Raw genomic sequence first — 18,034 nt, 5'->3', positions numbered from 1 at the left:
CACCCCAACCACCCTCCCAGACGTGACTCCTGCAGTCAGGGACCTATCTGGTTAAGACGAAAAAGGGGTTCCAAGTCGCAGGACACATCTGTATGCACAGTGCCCCCAGCAGGCTGCTTTGTCATGGCTCAGCCAGCAGCGCTGAAGTCCACGCCTGCAAGCAGGTAGGAAGATGTTGCTGCTCCAGAAACCAAACAGGTTCCATGGCAGCACGAACAGCTGGGGGAAGAGAGGCTGGAAAGGAGGAGGACGAGAGAAATGGATGAAAGTGGCACCCCCTTTCTAACCTAAGCTCGGCAGGCTGAGGACACGACATACGAAGAGGACAAGAAGTGGTGTTCTTGGGTCACACCTGTGCCGTGGCTGTGAGTGACAGGGTGTTAAATCGGCACAGTCGGCTCCCAAGTAAGATTTGACACTTCCCCTAGTGGCATATGCAGGACCGTCGCCCAAATACCATGGGATAAGAGGTGGGGGTGGGATGGCGGTTTCTCTGGCAGCCCCTCTGTCAGGGGTGGGCAGTCATCTGCTGACGTGCTTTTGGGAATGCAGCATGCTCCCCTCCAGGCACCGGGTAAAGATGGTGCAGATCTATTTCTACCCCTCTGCTTATACCACTCCTGTCTTGGTGCTTCAGGAGGAGAAGCAGACAGCATGGCACGCCTGCTCTTCCCGTTCGATAGCTGAGTCACTGCCAGCTAGCCTAAGACAGCTTCTGGGCTAGCAGGACAGGTGGAGGGTGTCCCGTCCTCACTGTCCCATCTTCCCACAGCCAGCTCAGGATATTTACAGCCAAGATATTCCCACTGTGGGCTGGGAACTGGCTTTCCTCAGCCAAGGATCTCTGAGCATCACAGCCCATCTGCAGCCTCGGCAGGGCTGTGCTCGCCCCGGCAGCCTTTGCTGCCGCCCAGGGCTGTGTGGCTGATGAAGGGGCTGCACGAAACAGAAGGTCCATTGTCAACCTCACCAGCAGCACTGCTGGCAAGATAATGGGAACAAATAGGTGTTTGTCCATGGGGCTATGCCCTCTGTCATCTCTGAGAGGCTGTCTTCTCCTGCCTTCTTCTCCATGGTGTTCAGGTACCTTCAGGGAAGGCAGTGATGCTCCCAAGGGCTGGCTTGCTAGGGAAGAAGGAAGAGGGGCAGTGGATTTCTCTCCACAAGGAGACATCTATTTCTGCTGAGCATTGGCCCTGCCAACCTCCCTTCTGCAAAAGAATCACAACTTTTCCCTAGTCCTCCAACTCTCAAATACCACTCCCGTGTTCTCCACTCTGAAGGTCACACAATGCTGGGCCAGCTGCTGCAGCTTCCCTGACTTCCAGAAGCAAACGAAGGTGAAGAGTGGTACTCTGCTCTGCTCTGCTCTGCTCTCCTCAAGCAAGAGGAATTCACTTAATTCATGAGCTTGTATGAGCTCATGCTTAGATACCAGCATGCATCTGCAAGTCTAGGCAGAGCTTCTCCAAACTGTCTGCAAGCTGTGAGCTTTCAGAAACTGTATACTAAGAGCATATTCTAATTCTGTATTTACATTAGACACTACTCCAAATTATTAGCTGTCAGTTGTGCTTTCCACTTAGTGAGCAGGGGAGGCTCGGCTTCGCACATTCACACTTCCCATCGGAACTGAGTATGCTCTTTTAATGGGCTCCCTGGCCTCTACTAAGTGTATATTTGTTGTTGCTAACCAGATTAACAAATCTCAGTATCTTGTTGCTGCTTTCTCACATAAATCAGGAAGAGCAAGGCGAGCCTTGTCTGATGCCCTGAATTAGAAGGGCACGACAGCAAAGTGAGCGTGAAAGGAGGGCAAGAGGAAGCTGAGAGCCTGGCTGACTTGCCTTGTGTTTAAGGCAGTCATTAAAATCAAAGATGCCCTCACTTGCTGGAATTGTACAAGATGCAACGTCTAAGCTGAGGACACAGAGGAGGTTTCTGTGTCCTGCTGTTCTCCATCCTCACAGAGGTGAGTGGCAGGTGGCCATGCCAGGGCTCTTCCACAGCCCCTTCCCTGCAGGTCCCACTCCTGTGGCACTGGGATGTTTCCATGGCTCTGGTGTCATCCGTCGATCACAAAAACGGCGATGCACAGACAGTCTGCAAGCATTCATCACCACTTTTTCATTATCTTTAATTAAATTCTGATATTAAGCCACAGTATTTCAGCCACTTTCATTACTTTCTTTACAGGCGGCAGCAGGAAAAAGCAATTACTGTACATCACTGCTGTGCCAAAATAAATTTTCGAGTTGACATTTGGTTTTGCCTTTTTAGGCTTCAAATATGTAAGGAACCTCCTTCCCCGGAAAAAATCCCCGGGACCCAGATCCTGATCCTGCCCAAAGCGGTGGCAAAGTGCCAGCCCGCCTGGCAGGTGCCAGTTCAACGACTGTAACTTGGCAGAGAGGAAAGGGATGAGGAAAACATGTGTAGGGGGGTGGCAGGTGGCAGGGAAAGACACTTCTTACTCCTCATAAATGTCCCTAAAAGTGTCAAAAATTGGTATCGCTTGGTTGGAGCGAGGCGAGAGGAGCTCACCACCCCTACTCCCTCCAGTACAGTGTGGCTCTCAGGGTGACAGGGCAGTGGCACTGGTCGGCTGGGGATGCTAAGGCTGTTTGCATCTTGCTTTCCCCATTCCTCCCCCTGTTCCCTCTCCTGGGGTGGGCAGCAGCTCCCGCTCAGCACCATTCCCTCCCTGAGAAGTGCCTTCACTCGACCTTCACAATCTTCTACAAGAAGGACATCAAGGCCCTGGGCCGTGTCCAGAGAAGAGCTACGAGGCTGGTGACGGGCCTGGGACACAAGTCCTGTGAGGAGTGGCTGAGGGAGCTGGGGGTGTTTGGTCTGGGGAAGAGGAGGCTCAGGGCAGAGCTCGCTGCTCTCTGCAACTCCCTGAGAGGAAGGTGTGGGGAGCTGGGGGTCGGAGTCATCTCACAGGTAACCAGGGACAGGACCAGAGGGAACGGCCTCAAGTTGGGCCAGGCGAGGTTCAGGTGGGAAATGAGGAGACATTTCTGCTCAGAAAGAGCGGTCAGGCGTTGGGACGGGTTGCCCACGGAGGTGGGGGAGTCACCGTCCCTGGGGGTGTTCAAGGAGAGGTTGGACGTGGTGCTTAGGGACGTGGTTTAGCGGGTGATGGTGGTGATAGGCGGACGGTTGGACCAGATGATCTTGAAGGTCTTTTCCAACCTTAATAACTCCATTCTTTATACGGCGCCGCCCACGGGGGCAGAGGGACGCCGCCTGAGGCCCCCTCCCGCCCTTCCCAACATGGCCGCCCGGCGGGGGCCGCGAGCCCTTCCCAAGATGGCGGCGGCGCTTCCTCGTCGGCCGAGTCCTTCCGGCGAGGCCCGGAGCCCGGCCGCGGCCATGGCGGAGCTGACGGACGCGGAGCTCCGCAAGGAGCTGGTGGCGCTCGGCTACCGGCCGGGGCCCATCACCGACACCACCCGCAAGGTCTACGTGAAGAAGCTGGGCCGCCTGCGGGCCGAGGTGGCGGCGGCGAAGCGCAGGGGCCGCGGAGCCCCGCCTAGCCCGGCCCGCAGCTCCGGCAGGCCGCGGCAGGCCTCGCCCTCCCGGCCTCGCCTCGGCTTCAGCCGCAGCGGCAGGGAGGAGGATGAGGAGGAGGAGGAGGATGAGGAGATGGAGGACGAGGAGATGGAGGAGGACGAGGAGGAGGAGAGGGGGCAGCCGCCAGTGTCCCGCTGGGAGGCCTCAGGGGAGAGCGGCAGGCTGGCCTGGGGGGGGTCCCGGTACAGCGGCAGGGCTGAGGGGGGCTCGGCCCGGGGGCTCGGCTCCGCTTCCCACTGGGACACGGCCGGGGAGAGGAGCGGGGGGCTCACGGCTCGGCCAGAGGCAGCCCTGGATGGGTTTGGGGGGCTGAGCCCCGTGTCGCAATGGGGCACGTCTGCAGAGAGAGGTGGGGGGCTCGGTGGGGGGCCAGCGCTGGGCACCGATGGGTTTCGGGGTTCAAGCTCCTCAGTGCATTGGAGTAGCTCTGCAGAGAGAAGCAGGGGGCTCAGCGATGTGTCCAGGCCGTCCCTGGATGGGTTTCGGGAGTCGAGCTCCTCATCCCAGTGGAGCACATCTGTGGAGAGGGGCGGGGGGCTCAGCGCCAGGGCTGGGCTGAGGACGCCCCTGGATGGGGCTGGGGGGCTGAGCTCCGAATCCTCCTGGGGCACGTCCACGGGCAGAAGCGGGGGGCTGAGCTCCAAACCCCTTTCCAGCGATGGGAGCGGGCACCTGACATCTAGGAGCAGCTGGGGTGCATCGCTAGGGCGAATTACAGGGCAGAGCTCCCCGTCTCTGTCAGAGACAGCAGGGGAAAGGAAGGGTCTGTCCTCCTACAGCTGGTGGAAGCAGGAGAGCGAGGTAGCGCCCAGCACCCACTGGGGAACTGCAGCGGCACGTTCTGGCTTGGGCCACCAGTTTGGGAGAGGGGAAGAGGATTTGCTGTCCGGTGTTCGGAGGAAGGAGGACAGGGAGCCGAAGCCTGGCAGCTGGGCAGGGGGACTGGCCCGGCGGCTCCCCTGGAGCTCTGCGAGCAGCGCGGGGCTGGCCTCGGGCAGCCGCTGGGATGCGTCGGCAGCAGGACAGGGAATAACTCCCCGCACGAAGCTGCTGCGGACAGCCCCCAGGCAGCGGACGGAAGGAAAGGGCAAAGGCCTCGAGTACTACCTCTCCAAGTTCCTTTTCCTTGCCAGCTTTGTGCTGCTGATGATTTTTCTGGGCATCCTCATGGTGAAGATGATTGGGTCAGGCTGGCTTGACAAGGGAGAGGAGAACTGTACGTGCACTGTTTTAATCCTGTTTTTAAACTTTACTTTTCCTGATTTCCCTTTATTACTTTTATCACCGTCAGATTTATCATTACCAGTGCCATAACTTGACACCTCTATTTCTGTCCCTATTTGCCTTTCCCCTTGTCCTTGGGAAACCTTGTTACTGTCATTGAAAGTCAGTCAAGTGTGTGCTTTTTTTTTTTTTTTTCCCTCAATTGAGTTTGGCCTTCAGTTTTTCAAAACCCCGGGTTTTACGGAGAGCAACGTTCCTGCCAGGAAGTATTTTACGATTGTCCATTGTGTCACATAATGCCCGCGTAACTGTCTGTGGCGTGTTTTAATGTTAGACTCAGCAAAGCACTGGCCACAGAGAAGTACGGAGTTTGAATTGGTACTTCTGCACTTGAAGTGTAGCAGAGCTTCAGTGGGATATGACAAAGGGCTTCCCCATCACCGTGCTTATAGAGCAGAGTTCCCCAGCCAGAGCAAATTGAAATATTGACGCTTTATGGCTTTGAACTGAGCAAAGAGTTTTGGTTTGGAAGGCGTCAATCCTGAAACTGGGCGTACTGCTTGTGGATGTTCGTGCACTTCGTGCGTGCTAGGATGTGTCCTGGTTCCTCAGAGCCAGAATAAAGCTATCCGACGTCACTGAATTTCTGACGGGCCCTTTAGAACGTCGTTATGCATTTCCAATGGTATTTTAAAGCAAATCTTGCAGCACAGCTGAGCACTCTTTTAAGTGCACAGGTAGCTAACAGTGCTAGAAGGGAGTGCATGACCCACCCGTGGCCAGTCCGTATCCAGTTGTCAGGGCAGGAGGCAGCTGTTAAACCAGAGGCCGTAAGCTGCAGAACTAACAGCTCCGACTAAAATAGACCTGCTGCTTCTTCCGTGCAAAGGCTTGATTTAAATCCTTGTTATCACCGTGATATTTCAGGTGACCGTGGCATACAGCGAGTGCCATTACTAGATTGCAAAAGATCAGTGCACGTTTTCATCTACTCGCATCTACTTAAACAGGAGCTGTTAAGACACTTGGGCCACAATTTTTACTTTGCAGATGAATGGGGTTCATCGTCTTCACCCTGGTACAAAACCACTTTTATTTGTTCTGCTTTCAGCACCGCCTGCCAAAGCAGTGCTTTGAATGTGCAAGGTACTGTGCAAAGTACGATTAAGAACAGCAGAATCAGATGTGAAAGTAGAGCCTTTTTTAAAGAAAATAATTGCTTTCTTGATCAAAGCTGTTGTTTTGCAGCCAGCTAACTTTTCTTCCCCTTCTTCTCTCCCGTAGTTAATCTTTTGCATGTGGATTGTGACAAAAGAACAGATGATGTAAGCATATACTTATTTATCTTCAAGTATTGGGGATTGGGGATTCTCACAGAAGAGTAATTATTCTGGGGAGCTTCCACCACTATCAGTATCACTGTAAAACTATTAGTTCTATCTTTTGATTTCATGAGTTGGAATTAATGGGCCAGATTAAATTGGGGTTGTGTATGAGACTCTGAAAGATAACAAATTAAATTCCTGATTATGCGAATCAGTTTCTTTAACAGTTGTAACAGAAGTGATATTGGTTTACAGACAGAGCTCTACCTGTGTTCAGCTTCAACAATGCAAGACTTAATCCGGTTCCCTGAACTTCATTTCAAATTGTTTGCATAGCCCTATTTTTTTTATCATAATGCGTTATTTCGAGAGGAAAAAAAAATGCGGTGGATTCAGCGTTATGGTTGGTCTCCTGTGACGTTTGGGGCATGCAGAGTTGATCTACGGGGTGTCTGTGGTGCAGCCTGGGCAACGAGCTGGGGAAGTCGGTGGCGCTTCTGCAGGATGTGCAAGCTCGCTTTTGACTCAGAAACTGCAGCTCTTTGCTGTGGGCGTGCTTAATTTGAACTAGTGATGCAGAACTGAGCCAAACCCCACTGCTGGTATTTCATTTTGACGTTTTTTAGCTAGTCTGACTGCTGCCCTGTTGCTGCCAGTCTATTCATGTTTGTTACCTGTTTCTGACTTTCAGTTCTGTCAAGCCAAGCACAAGGACGTTATAATGAACGTGCTGCATGAGTTGTATAACTACTTGTCCATACAAGCCGGTGAGTTCCAATTGTCATTATAAAGCACTTGTGAACGTTCAACAAACTGCCTCTCCCAGCTGTCTGGACATTTTTAACCTTAGTTTGAAGAGAGGGGTTTGTGGAACAGTCAGTTCCACTTGAAGAGCTCTGAGAAAGTCAGGTAATAGAAAAATAGAAAAAGATGTGTTTATTTTTAATCTGAATAGTGCTTAGCTAATGCGCTTATATCACTGTGCTCTTGTGGAGCAAGTGTTCCTTACACTTGATGTATTGGGAACTTGAGGTGCAAATATTCAGCTTTATGGTTCTTTCCTACAAGTATCTTGAAATTGTCTTCAAGACACTCAGAGCCAGTAAGTGTAAACCAGCATGTTCTTACAAATGGAGTTGAAGCGACTTAAGAAACTGCCAGTTCTCTGCTGAAATGTGGTAGCTGATGATGGGAATGCTTCTGTGTTTCCTCGGTCTTGAGTTAAGACAGGTTCACTTGGCCGAGGAGCTAACCCCACGCAGTAGTTAGCCAGGTTCTACCATATATGCGCCAGTCCAATCCATAACTAGTATTTTGTGTTGGAGAAGGCTGCTAGAAGTTCAGTGGACAAGTAAAACCTTTTTTTTTTTGTTGGTTTTTAGATAATAGTGTTAATCAGTAATGGTGCGTAAGTTCCATTTTCCTGATTTCAGCCCTCAGCAGGGCTGAATCCTTTAGATAACTTGAATTTCACAGAATTGCTAAAGCTTTTCAAACCAGACTTCATATTGTGCAATACCCACCAGTTTTACATAGTCCCTTAGCACATTTGTTTAGACAGCTTTGTGAAGCACGATGTAGAAGCCCAAGTTCCTGGCCAATATTCTTCTGCCTGTGTAGAAGGCAGAGCTGGGCTATAGGCTTCTTAGAAGCATTTTGTGTGTTAAGCTGGAACTTCAGCATTGCAGTCTTTGATGCTTGATGGAAGGAGCCCCTCTGCAGGGCTTTAGGTCAGAGAGGCAGTTACATACTCTGCAAAGTGAAGAAATAGTATTTTTTCCCCTCACTCTGTGTTGAATAGTTCACACACTGAAACATGAGGTTTGATTGCCCCTTTCCAACCTATATGCAGTGGCTGAGCGTTTTATTAATAGTCATAATCTTATCTGCCTACCATATAAATCTCACCTTGTAATCATTTTGCCCAGAGCTATAGCTGAATTTAAAGGGTAGCATTTATAGACAGTTCAGTGTGTTTCTGAAGCGTTCGAAGGCTTTTTAAAAAAAAACCCATGATTTCTCTTTGACTTTTTTACCAGGTAATTTTGAATGCGGAAACCCTGAGAATCTAAAAAGCAAATGCATTTGGGTTAGTGAAGCAAGGGATCACGTGGTGGTGAGTAGGCTGTGAACAGCTATTGTTATAACATAGTGCTTAGTCTCTTACAAGGCAATAAATAATAGATACTAAAGCAATTCACCATCTGTTTTACTTCCTCATCCAGTTTTGATTCTTTCCCATATCTCTAGTCTCCCCTTTGGCCAGTCCTGTTCTCAGCAGTTCGTTTGAAAATAATCTTCTCCTACATCTCTGATTCAGCCCCTGTAAATCTAACTTAATGGTTTGTTGTTTCGCCATAGTCATCAGTCTTGTGAAACCAGAAATTTCCCTGGATTGAGGGCTGGGCAGAAGAAAGATTTTTCTATACCCAAAAGTGTCAGAAGACAGACTGCTTTGATCTAGCATTCCATTTCTTTCATGGTAAACTGTCAGTAAGATTATGTTGTATTTAGTGGTTAGTCTTAACAGTCTGGGATAGTGTTATTTTACAGAGTGCTTCATGCATCATCTACCGGAGTCAGAAGATTTCAGTCCAGACCAAGCTTCAGATGCAGTTTTCCTTCCTTCGGTTTGCAGAATTATGATAAGAATTAACCTAGGGACAGACTGTATAGAATAAATTCTCCCCCTACTGTAATAAAATAATGTTATTTGGTATTTTAAATGAATGGAGAACTAATCTTCTTATGGATTCTTCTGTACAGAATATAACTGGTAGTTCCCCACAGAAGTTTGAAGCTGCCCTGCACTGGATGCTGAACAGTAACAAGGATTTAGGAATATGGTAAGTGGAAGCCCACTGTTTCAAAATCACGTTTCTCGGCGTTGGCTGCTCTGTAATTTGACATCCTGTGCGGTATGTCATTAGATTTCGAAAGATAATCTGAGATTGGCTTTGTCAGTGTTTGGTAGGCCAGGTTCCAAATAAACCGTACGGTCCTGCTGCAGAGATTGGCAGCTGCAGACATTCCTTCCGAGCGTGTTTCCCAGCCTTTGCACTGGGGGACATTGCGTTCACGAACGCGCTGTTTCGCAGATGAAGTAGAAATCTGAGGTCACGGCTGCTTGTGGCTCTCAACTGCTGCCTTGTGCTTCCTGCAGGGTTTAGAAGTAGTGGTCCTGATGTCTTGCCCACAGTCTTTTGACTACAGTACTCTTGTTAAACGTGCCCACGTACCCACTTTTTGCCCAGATAATGCTTTCCTTCAGTACTCTTACTGTAGTCAGAGCTTCAGTATCGTGTGGAACTTCATCCTTTGACCAGCGGGATTGGGTTATATAGGTCAGGGAAGCGTTCTCTTCAGTAGGTAACAGCCCACATGCTTTGGGATCCTTTGGAGCAAGTTCTTATGAGGAAGAGAGGAAATAGATTGTTGAATGGTTGGTATCTTTTCTTTAGTGTCAGTTGTCTTTTTGGCAGAACACACAGTACGTGTTGAAATGAACAGACTGGGACTATGTAGGGGTTGGTCAGTCACCAGTGGGGCTTTATTCTTTAGGGTTTCTTGGCTACCGCCCACTTCAGTACATGAGAAACGGCAGAAATTCTAGTTTCTTCAGGTAAAAAATACAACGTTCAGGCCATAATCTAATGAAAGACTGTTATCCAGAGTCCGCAGACATTATTACCTGCCTCTGGGAAGTGTGGGCTGCCTCCACTGTATGTTACCTCTGAAGTTGAACATTTGTTTACATTTTAATATTGCTGAATGTATCTCTGATTAAATGAATTGTAACAGTAGTAATGCTGGAGCTTATGGGCATAGCTTGTATGAATTGGCACTGCTTTATTTTTTTCCCTAAAAAATTTCGGTGGCTGCTGCTGTGATTTAATGATCAGACAGTGTCTACTACTCTGATTCCTGGTGCGTGGCAAATTCCCAGGACAGGATATTGTTTTCCTGGTGGCAGGCTTGGATTTGTGGGTGGGCTGGGATCCAGAGTTTTCAAATTTATATTTTCGTACGGGAGCAGTGCTCGTGTCAGGAGCCTTGTGGTACGATATATTCCCTTTTTTTTTATTTTCATAATTAGCAATTTTGCCGGCTGTTCGCCAAATGGATCCACTTTCATGAAGTCTGCGTAGCGTGCAGAACGAGTGTTCAGCATGCTTAAAAACCTGCGGGTGGCATTTTTAGCAAACGCTACGTGAGGTTATTTTTCTAGGTGCTAGTCTGAGAGGCAGAACTGAAAATGAGCTCCGCACTCGGTGATTCTCCTGCATATTTTAAATATTTTCATGGAATTTGGATTGTAAATAAGACAAAGGGATGGGAAACAACTGTGTGTCTCCAACTACTGTAGAATCCAGTAACCAAATACAAGCTGTCAGCAGTTTGTGAGCTGTGCGCTAGTAAATTGAGAAAACGTCTTTGTCTAATAGGTTATTCATTGCAAACCTAGAATGAATTAGTAGCTTAAAAAAAATGAAATCCCCTTTAGTCTAACTCCTCCGAATCTGATGGCTCTCACTTGGTTTGCTTGATGCCTGTTGGCTTAGAGTATCTAATAAGGAAACCACATCAGTGTAGATCTGTGTATAAAGAAGGGAGTTAAAAGCGTATCGGCTAGCACAGCAGGTGTGGACGAGTGATTTTGCAGGAGGATGTGTTATCGATTTTGCCGTGAATGCTTTCTGAGGGTGTGTCTGTTTCTCACTGCAGATACAGTTGATGTGTTGTCACTTTTCTAGCTAAACTGTTTATGCTCATCTGTACTGAGGAGAACAGCGCAACCTCCATGGACATTTGCAGTCTCCCTCAACTGCTCTCTCTGCAATTGCTGATGAGTGACTCAGTAAACATTTCCATTTCTCTGTGCTGGGAGGTGGGAATCCAATTTAAAGTTTAATCTTCTGCACGCTGAGAGGTGCTGTCAAAGAGTCTGCAGAGGGAGACTTCAGTTTACCAGTGGGAGTTCCAGCCCTGCTGCCTTTTCTAAAGCCATATCCATTCCTTGCTAAGCAGCCAGTCCCAAAATGTTCTGGAAAAGAGGAGTTGAAAGGATGTTGGTGTATTTTCTTTGTGGTGTATAGAACGAGTTACTGCATCTGCAGTCTGTTTGTTCTCCCTCTCTTGATTAAAGACTGCAGTTAGTTGGAGTTTGTTCTCTCTTCACTGAAGATTTTCTGCCTCTTCCCATCAGGTTGAAAGGCAAAGACCTTTCTGAGCCAGTTACCAAGGTGGAGCAAGTGGTCTGTCTCGAATCGGCCCATCCTCAGATGGGTCTCGGCTGCCGTTTCCGTCGGGCAGTAGTCACTGCCATCATGAACCTTTTCCTGTTTTTCTGGAGTAAGTTGTCAGTGTTTCTAATCAGCTTTTCCCCTTGCTGGCTGTAGAGATGAACACGCATGTGCTCACACATTTTTCCAGCTGTATGAAATTACTAACAGTGGTGAAATAAATCTGCTGATGAGTTAATTTCTAATTAACCTTTGTTCTGGCAATAGAGAGAGACCTGTAGACCTGCTCTTGTGCTGTGAGTGCTTAACACTTTAAATCAGCAAGCTGATTAGCTGTCTGAGTATTCCTCAAGTACCCATTACTGTGGTCTGCAGAATAAGCACGTTAACCTACCTAAAAGGTTCATTTTTTCTTTTTCTTCGTGCACAAGGCTACGAAGTCTTCTGGACTCTTTAGTAATGACTTGTAGCATTCCAGTGTTACAGGTTTTATTGGAATAGTCTGTCATGCCCCAGCCGAGACAGAAGTCTTCCTGAGCAAGGTGATAACAAGAGATGAGTGTTGAATAGAAGAGTTTATAATCTAGCCAGACAAGGTGGGGGTGAAAGGGGATAGTTATGTTTATTGTAGAGACTGAGATGCTAAAGTTAGCTCATGTTGTAACAGGGACATTTGTCAATGCTAAACCTTCAATATAGATCTGAATTTCAGGCTGGCACTGCAGCCCCAGGCTTTATCTCCTTATCAAGGAGCTATCTTCGGAGCAGTGGAGCTTGACAGTCTTCCTAAGTGATTATTGTGGGGGAGGCCTCTAGCAAGGAGAGAGCTCTGGGATTTAGACAATTACAGCCCTGTGGTCATGCTGAGGTTTCTAGTAGGGGAGAAAAAGTCTGTGATGAGGCCTTCTGACCACCTCCCACAAGCACGCGTGTTCTGCTGCTGCAGATGTTGTCAGTACCAACAGTTTTGTGGGGTGCAGCTGCCGTGGTGAACAAAATGAAATGCTTGGATTCAGTTCCAAGCAGGCCTGAGTAGCAGGGAGGAAGAATGCTGCTTCCAGGGAGGTATCAAAAATAAAACTGCTAGCATCAAGCAAAGTACACGTATGTCAGTATTGAATTCTATTTGTTTTTTATTCTTCTAGGTCTGATAACTCTCTGGGGGATCCTGCTCTTCCTTAGATACCGCTGGCGGAAGATGGAGGAAGAGGAGCAAGCCATGTATGATATGGTGAAGAAGATCATAGGTAGAATCGAGTAGCTCTAAACCCAAGTAGCAGTGTTCTCTCTGCAGCGTTAAGGTCTCACTGTTTTGTCCTCCTGCCTTCTAGCCGTTGTGCAGGACCATTACAAGGAATGGGAACGTAATTTGGAGCGTTATCCCTATGTCGGCATCCTCCACGTTCGGGACAGCCTCATCCCTCCTCAGAGCAGGTGAGCTGAAGTTTGTTCTTGAAGGAGCGTTGTCAGCATGATGTTATTCACCTCAGCTCAAAACTACAGTTACTGGGTGACAGACTGTGAGCAGACAGTTGATGGGAAGCTGGACTGCAAGAAGTCTGTCTGGCCTTTCACTTCATAAAGGATTTTGACATAACTCAGGCTATGTCTCAACCTGCTGCAGATTAATATGACAGTCCAGGGGCTGCTATTTTGTGCAGTCACACGGGTTTATTGTCGTTGTTCTGTTACACAGTAAGTGGATTTTGCTTTTCCTGGGCATGGTGCATCTTATTTTCTCTCCTTCGTCCGATCTGTGTTAGGATGCTCTCCTGTTTCTGAGCCGTGGTATCTTGTTCTCCAGAAGATGCCGCACTTCTTAGGACAAACCTTTACGTGAATTGAACAGGGTATTGGGAGGCTCTTCTGAAGTGGTTGTCTGTGTTGCTTGACTGGAAAGTTACCAGTTCAAGTTGGGCAGCATTGAGATAGGTGGGTTTGATGCTTTTTCAAAAAGGAAGCGTGGTCAAGGTGGTGGTGGGGCCAGAGGGCTGCAGCCTGGTTCTTGGTGGTTTACATGCCACTTACTTCATCTTTGCAGGACTTTTTATTTTATTTTTTTACCTTTTGGTTAAATGGAGCTGCTTTGTTCACCTGGCAGCACAGAATGCTGTGTGTGCTGCAGTCTTAAACATTCTCCCTCTGTATTAGTCACAATACAACCAGTAGGAAAAGGAGTTATTTCAGCTGGTTTTAATTGATCTCTGTGTATGTGGTGCCCAGAATTACGAGAAAACTGATTCAAAACCGGGATGAACTCCCTGGTCTGAGAGATCTCTGCAGGGGAGAGATCAAGGGGGTGGGGGCAGTTTGCAGATTGAGCGCCTCTGCAACATGAAGCGGGCTGGAAATGCAGGGCAGTCATCAATTGCTTGTGCTGCCAGAGGGTCTCATCTTCCCCACTGGCAGGACTCGTGTGTTCATGTCCTGAGCTGAAATCACCTCTAAACTAGAATTCTGGTTTAATCTCCTTTGCTGTCTGCACAGGGAACAGGAGGAAGCCAGCACTAGCTTGATCAGCAGCCACAATCGCTGTACGCAGGAAAGCACAATAAGGATACAATTCTAATTTATTTTCTTTTTGTCGCTGTTTCTCGCAGAAAAAAAATGAAGCGGGTCTGGAACAGAGCTGTGGAGTTTCTGGCTTCAAACGAGTCACGGATTCAGACAGAGTCGCACAGAGTAGCAGGAGAGGATATGCTAGTATGGAGATGGACTCAGCCTTCGTACGTCTCAGATTCAGAACACTAGAGAGGAGCAGAAGTTGAGCAACTGTTGATATGAACCTCTGCAAGGGGGCAGTCCCTTCTCTGGTGGTGGGAAAGAGCAGGTCACGGTCCTACTCTCCTTGGGCTGGGGATTGCACGTATCTGTTTGCTCTTCTTTCTGAAAATCTTCACACACAAAAATTCAGGGCAATAATGTTGGCTCGGAAAGAATATGGGCTTGAGCTGGTGGGAAGCTAGAATCACACCAAAGCCTTCCAGCAGATATCTGGCTTCTGTAGGCAAGCATGCCTAAAACAACTTTTTAAAAAGAACAAATTTTTATAGCTGATATCAAGGGACTTAGGATCTCTCTGACAATGGTTAGGTTTTTAAAATTTGACCTCAATTCTGCAAAAGCCAATTGGTGGCAACATCCATCAAGGAATGTGTTTAAAGGAGATTAACATTTCCCATGGAAACATTAGGGTGGCAGTAAAGATACATTTTGTTAGAATTTGATTTTATCAGCACAAAGGTAGTGATGAAAGCACTTGCTGCTTCCTTAAAGGGAGAATGTTTGTGTCCGCTTCACCCTTCAAAAATGGGGAAAATGAGTAATAAAAAATATCAGGTGGAGGTCGTCGTAGAGGGAGGGCAGTTTGATGTGCCTTGATGGTTTGGGCTGGGCTGGGGAGGGAGGGCTGGAGGAGCGTTTGTGATCCTGCTTCACTTTTTAAGTCTGCAATCTCTGTGCTTTATGTTTTCTGGGGGGTGGGGGGAATTTGGGTGGAAAGCGAAGAATATAGGAAGTATCAGAAAGCGCTTTCTTGTGGCTACAGCCAAAGGGACTGCTTCGTGGGCTATTGAAGAGCAGCTTTGGAAAGTTTATTGGGGCTGAATGTACATGTTTATCCTGGGCAGCTGCAATGTGTGTGCTGTGTGTCAGAGCAGAGCTGTTACAATGCTTGGAGAGTCAGTGCAGGGGTTGCCAAGTCAATGTTCCTGCAGCCTCGCGACAGGTACAAGGAGCAGCGATCAATCCTCTGTGCATGCTGCAGGCATTGTCTTTTTTATCTGCCATAATTTAATTACTTAAGTTCGGTTTTGTATCCAACAAAGGACTGGTTTTTGTTTTTGTGGTTTTTTTGTGTGGTTTTTTTTTTTCTTCCAAAGAAAACGGCTCCAGTGCATGGCAGCTTAGACTGGGCGGAGATACTGTTAATCTACTTTTCCCAGTGCTGTAAAACTGCTGTCCAGGTCACCACTGAGACAGCGGGGACCAAATTCGTTTCTGCCATAAGCTAGTAAAACCTGCAGAGAGAAGCCAGCAGATATCTGAACCCATGTAACCAGCGGATGTTTTTAATCTTACCGTTCTGGGTACCATGTGAATGTTTGCGTTCATCTCCGATGCTGGATGGGTGGAGAGCTTCCTCTGCAGGCTCTGGGTTGGCAGGTAAGCTTAGGACGGCTGCCAGAGCGCTCCTGCCTGGTTTGCAGGTTGGGGATGCCACGTGGAAGGTCGGTTCCTCGTGCCAGTCCCCGCTCACCTCCCTGTACGAAGTCTGCACCTCTCCCCCCCTGCTGCTGGTTTTGGCGGGGTGTTGCGCTGTGCGTCCCGCAGGCTGCAGCGGAAGGAAGGCAGAGACTCCTTGCACGCCTCCTGCTAGACATCACCCAGAATGAGTGGAGGGAGGAACAAAACGCAGGAGGTCTTGTGCATGAAACGGGAGGTGTCCCGAATGGAGTTGACTCTTATCCCCGTAGTTTGGTTTCGGTTGCAAAGGTAGGGTGTTTGACCAAAAGAGGAGACTCAACAGCTGCCTTCAAGGCATTAACCACTAAACAGGGAATAAAGCCAAGGCAGCCTTGATTCTTTTGAAACGTTGTAACAAGATCTTCACTGCTGTCATCTTTGCAAACACCAGTGCCTACGTTCTTAAGCCTTTTTTAATGTTTCCAGGTTTTGGGTTAACTTTTTTTAACCGTCCAAATCCAGAGTGAAGAGTCAAGCATTGCAGTCATGTTTTTGTATTACAATTGTTTTTGTAGAATAAATTTAACTGGCTTGGTGCTGTTTATTATACGTTCAATTTAGCTTTGTAAACCAATATATAAAATAAATTTATTACAAATGATTGGTTGCCTTTATTTTTATTGAGGAGTCACAGGTTGTTCCAAGTGCTTTTGCTCATGTAGATCAAGTAGTTCCTGCTCCGGAGAGCTGTCAGTTTCTAAGTATAACACTGAAGATGGCATGGGGATTGCGTGACAGCCTAATGAGACAATGTGGATCCTTGTGACGCTCGGTGATCTCCGCGCAATAGCCCAGGAGTGTCAAGTGTTTGGTTGCAAATTAAATCCGTGTTTTGGGAATGGCTGGCATTAAGTAGAGGTGAGGATGAAAAGCAGTTGTCTTGTTTAGCTGCGTTTTGAAGAGAGTGACAGCTTTGGGTGTTGTGGTACGGTAAATACTAGTTCAGCTTGATCAGAATTCCTGCGGTCCGCTGTAAAGCATTTACTCGAAGCGGGGAATGGGACGGAACAGTAAGTCTGCGGTGACTGAGGGTGCCTCGAGTTTCATACGTTTTGCCATTGTTCTCTCAAAGGCAGATCCCTCGCGCAGTGGGTGTGACATCAACAGCTTCTGCGCCAAGTCTTGATTCTGCTCCAAGCTGCTGCTGATCCTGTGTGCTGGGACCTCCTTAGGCCGTGGTTGGCTTGCCTTTGTGTTGGGGACATGGTGTGAAATGCCAGGTGACGGTGCAGGAAGACTTGGGAGGTGGTGAGGGCGTGGGATACAGTGCTGGAGTGGGACAGACGTCCCTGCCCTTGCTCCTGGGCTGTCATCTGTCACCAGGCACCACGCTTCCCTCCTGGAGTCCCATGGGTTAATGCTCTCTAAGCAAGTCTATTGCAAGGCACTATGAAAGGGAGGATATTTATATCAAGAATGAAGGCAAAAAGTCATTTCAGACTATTTACCAGATACCCGAGGTTTCCAAGGTTGCAAAGTGAGTGGAAGACACACAGGCAAATCTTGCATGAATGCTGGCAAGTCCTTGGGAAGTTGTCCTTGGGATCTGTTTGCCTGAGCGTTTTCAATTCCTGTCTCACCTGAGCGTCGGTGACTCAGAGCATGTACACCACGAGCTTTAACTTCTCCAAAGCCTACTCGTGAGACAGCGAGAGTAGTCCGTGAGTCACCGTTGTGTAACTTCAGTGGACAGGGTTGACTCACTCGTGTTTGGTTAGAGCAACATTTAATTACTCTCGTAATGTAGGCCTGGATTATGAAGGGGCAGATTTCCGCCAGCATGAGAGGTGACTGGATCTGTGGCTACCGTGGAAGTCGGTGGGAGCCAGCTGCCTCCTCTCCGGAGCGGAGTTGTTGCTAAGGTATGGGAACAAAAGGGAACGTGAGGCTAAATCTCTCCTCTGAACCTGCATTCCTGTTTAGATGCTTTCACCCAGTCTAGGTTGCTAAGTTACAGCTGAAATGTATTCAAGGTTAGGAAAGAGTCTTCAGTTTGGTGTAATTACATGTGCTAGAGGATGTTTGCTTTGAACCGAGTTGCCAGGATGTTTTCCGTGATAGTCTTCCCCCTTTCATTTGCAATTTTGAGAGCACAGAAGGCCGGTTTGATGCCGCTCTTGCTGCCATGCTCCTGCTTGTTCTGTGCAGGCTGCGTTGATGGTTTCTACGGTACTAGCAGTTTTCCCAGAATCCCAGCTCCATTCAGAGAAGAGGGAGCTCGTCTCCCTTCCCTGCTCATTGCTCTGCTAACACCGTGCATTCACCCAACCTGAGCTGCTAACATCCCCCTCCCGCTTTCTTGCAAAGTATTAAGTTTCTATAAATAAACTCTCAAGCAGCGGGCTGATAAAGCCATCGCATCCCCTCGCTGTCAGAAGGGAAAATATGTACCAACAAGGGATCTAAAATAAAATTTGC

The 18,034-nt window shown here is 48.2% G+C and overlaps 1 protein-coding gene across 1 annotated transcript; it reads left to right on the top strand.

The window, feature by feature from the left end:
* The first annotated feature begins 3,302 nt into the window (after positions 1 to 3,302).
* LEMD2 (LEM domain nuclear envelope protein 2) lies at positions 3,303 to 16,217 on the top strand. The gene is made up of 9 exons (XM_048053687.2): positions 3,303 to 4,795; positions 6,088 to 6,128; positions 6,820 to 6,895; positions 8,168 to 8,244; positions 8,895 to 8,974; positions 11,335 to 11,480; positions 12,517 to 12,618; positions 12,703 to 12,805; positions 13,972 to 16,217. The coding sequence occupies exons 1-9, from the start codon at positions 3,316 to 3,318 to the stop codon at positions 14,120 to 14,122; spliced, it is 2,256 nt and encodes a 751-aa protein (XP_047909644.2). The 5' UTR covers positions 3,303 to 3,315; the 3' UTR covers positions 14,123 to 16,217.
* The last annotated feature ends 1,817 nt before the right edge of the window (positions 16,218 to 18,034 follow it).

This window comes from Anser cygnoides, chromosome 25 (genome assembly GCF_040182565.1).
Source record: "Anser cygnoides isolate HZ-2024a breed goose chromosome 25, Taihu_goose_T2T_genome, whole genome shotgun sequence".
Classification (NCBI taxonomy): domain Eukaryota; kingdom Metazoa; phylum Chordata; class Aves; order Anseriformes; family Anatidae; genus Anser; species Anser cygnoides.
This window is presented reverse-complemented; position numbering and strand designations above follow the sequence as displayed.

Bases quoted from the DNA above. Each gene is read 5' to 3' on its own strand.
- LEMD2 (XM_048053687.2), top strand. From the start codon at position 3,316: ATGGCGGCGGCGCTTCCTCGTCGGCCGAGTCCTTCCGGCGAGGCCCGG. The intron at 11,481-12,516 runs GTAAGTTGTCAG...TTATTCTTCTAG, and splicing joins CCTTTTCCTGTTTTTCTGGA to GTCTGATAACTCTCTGGGGG. The intron at 12,619-12,702 runs GTAGAATCGAGT...CCTGCCTTCTAG, and splicing joins TATGGTGAAGAAGATCATAG to CCGTTGTGCAGGACCATTAC.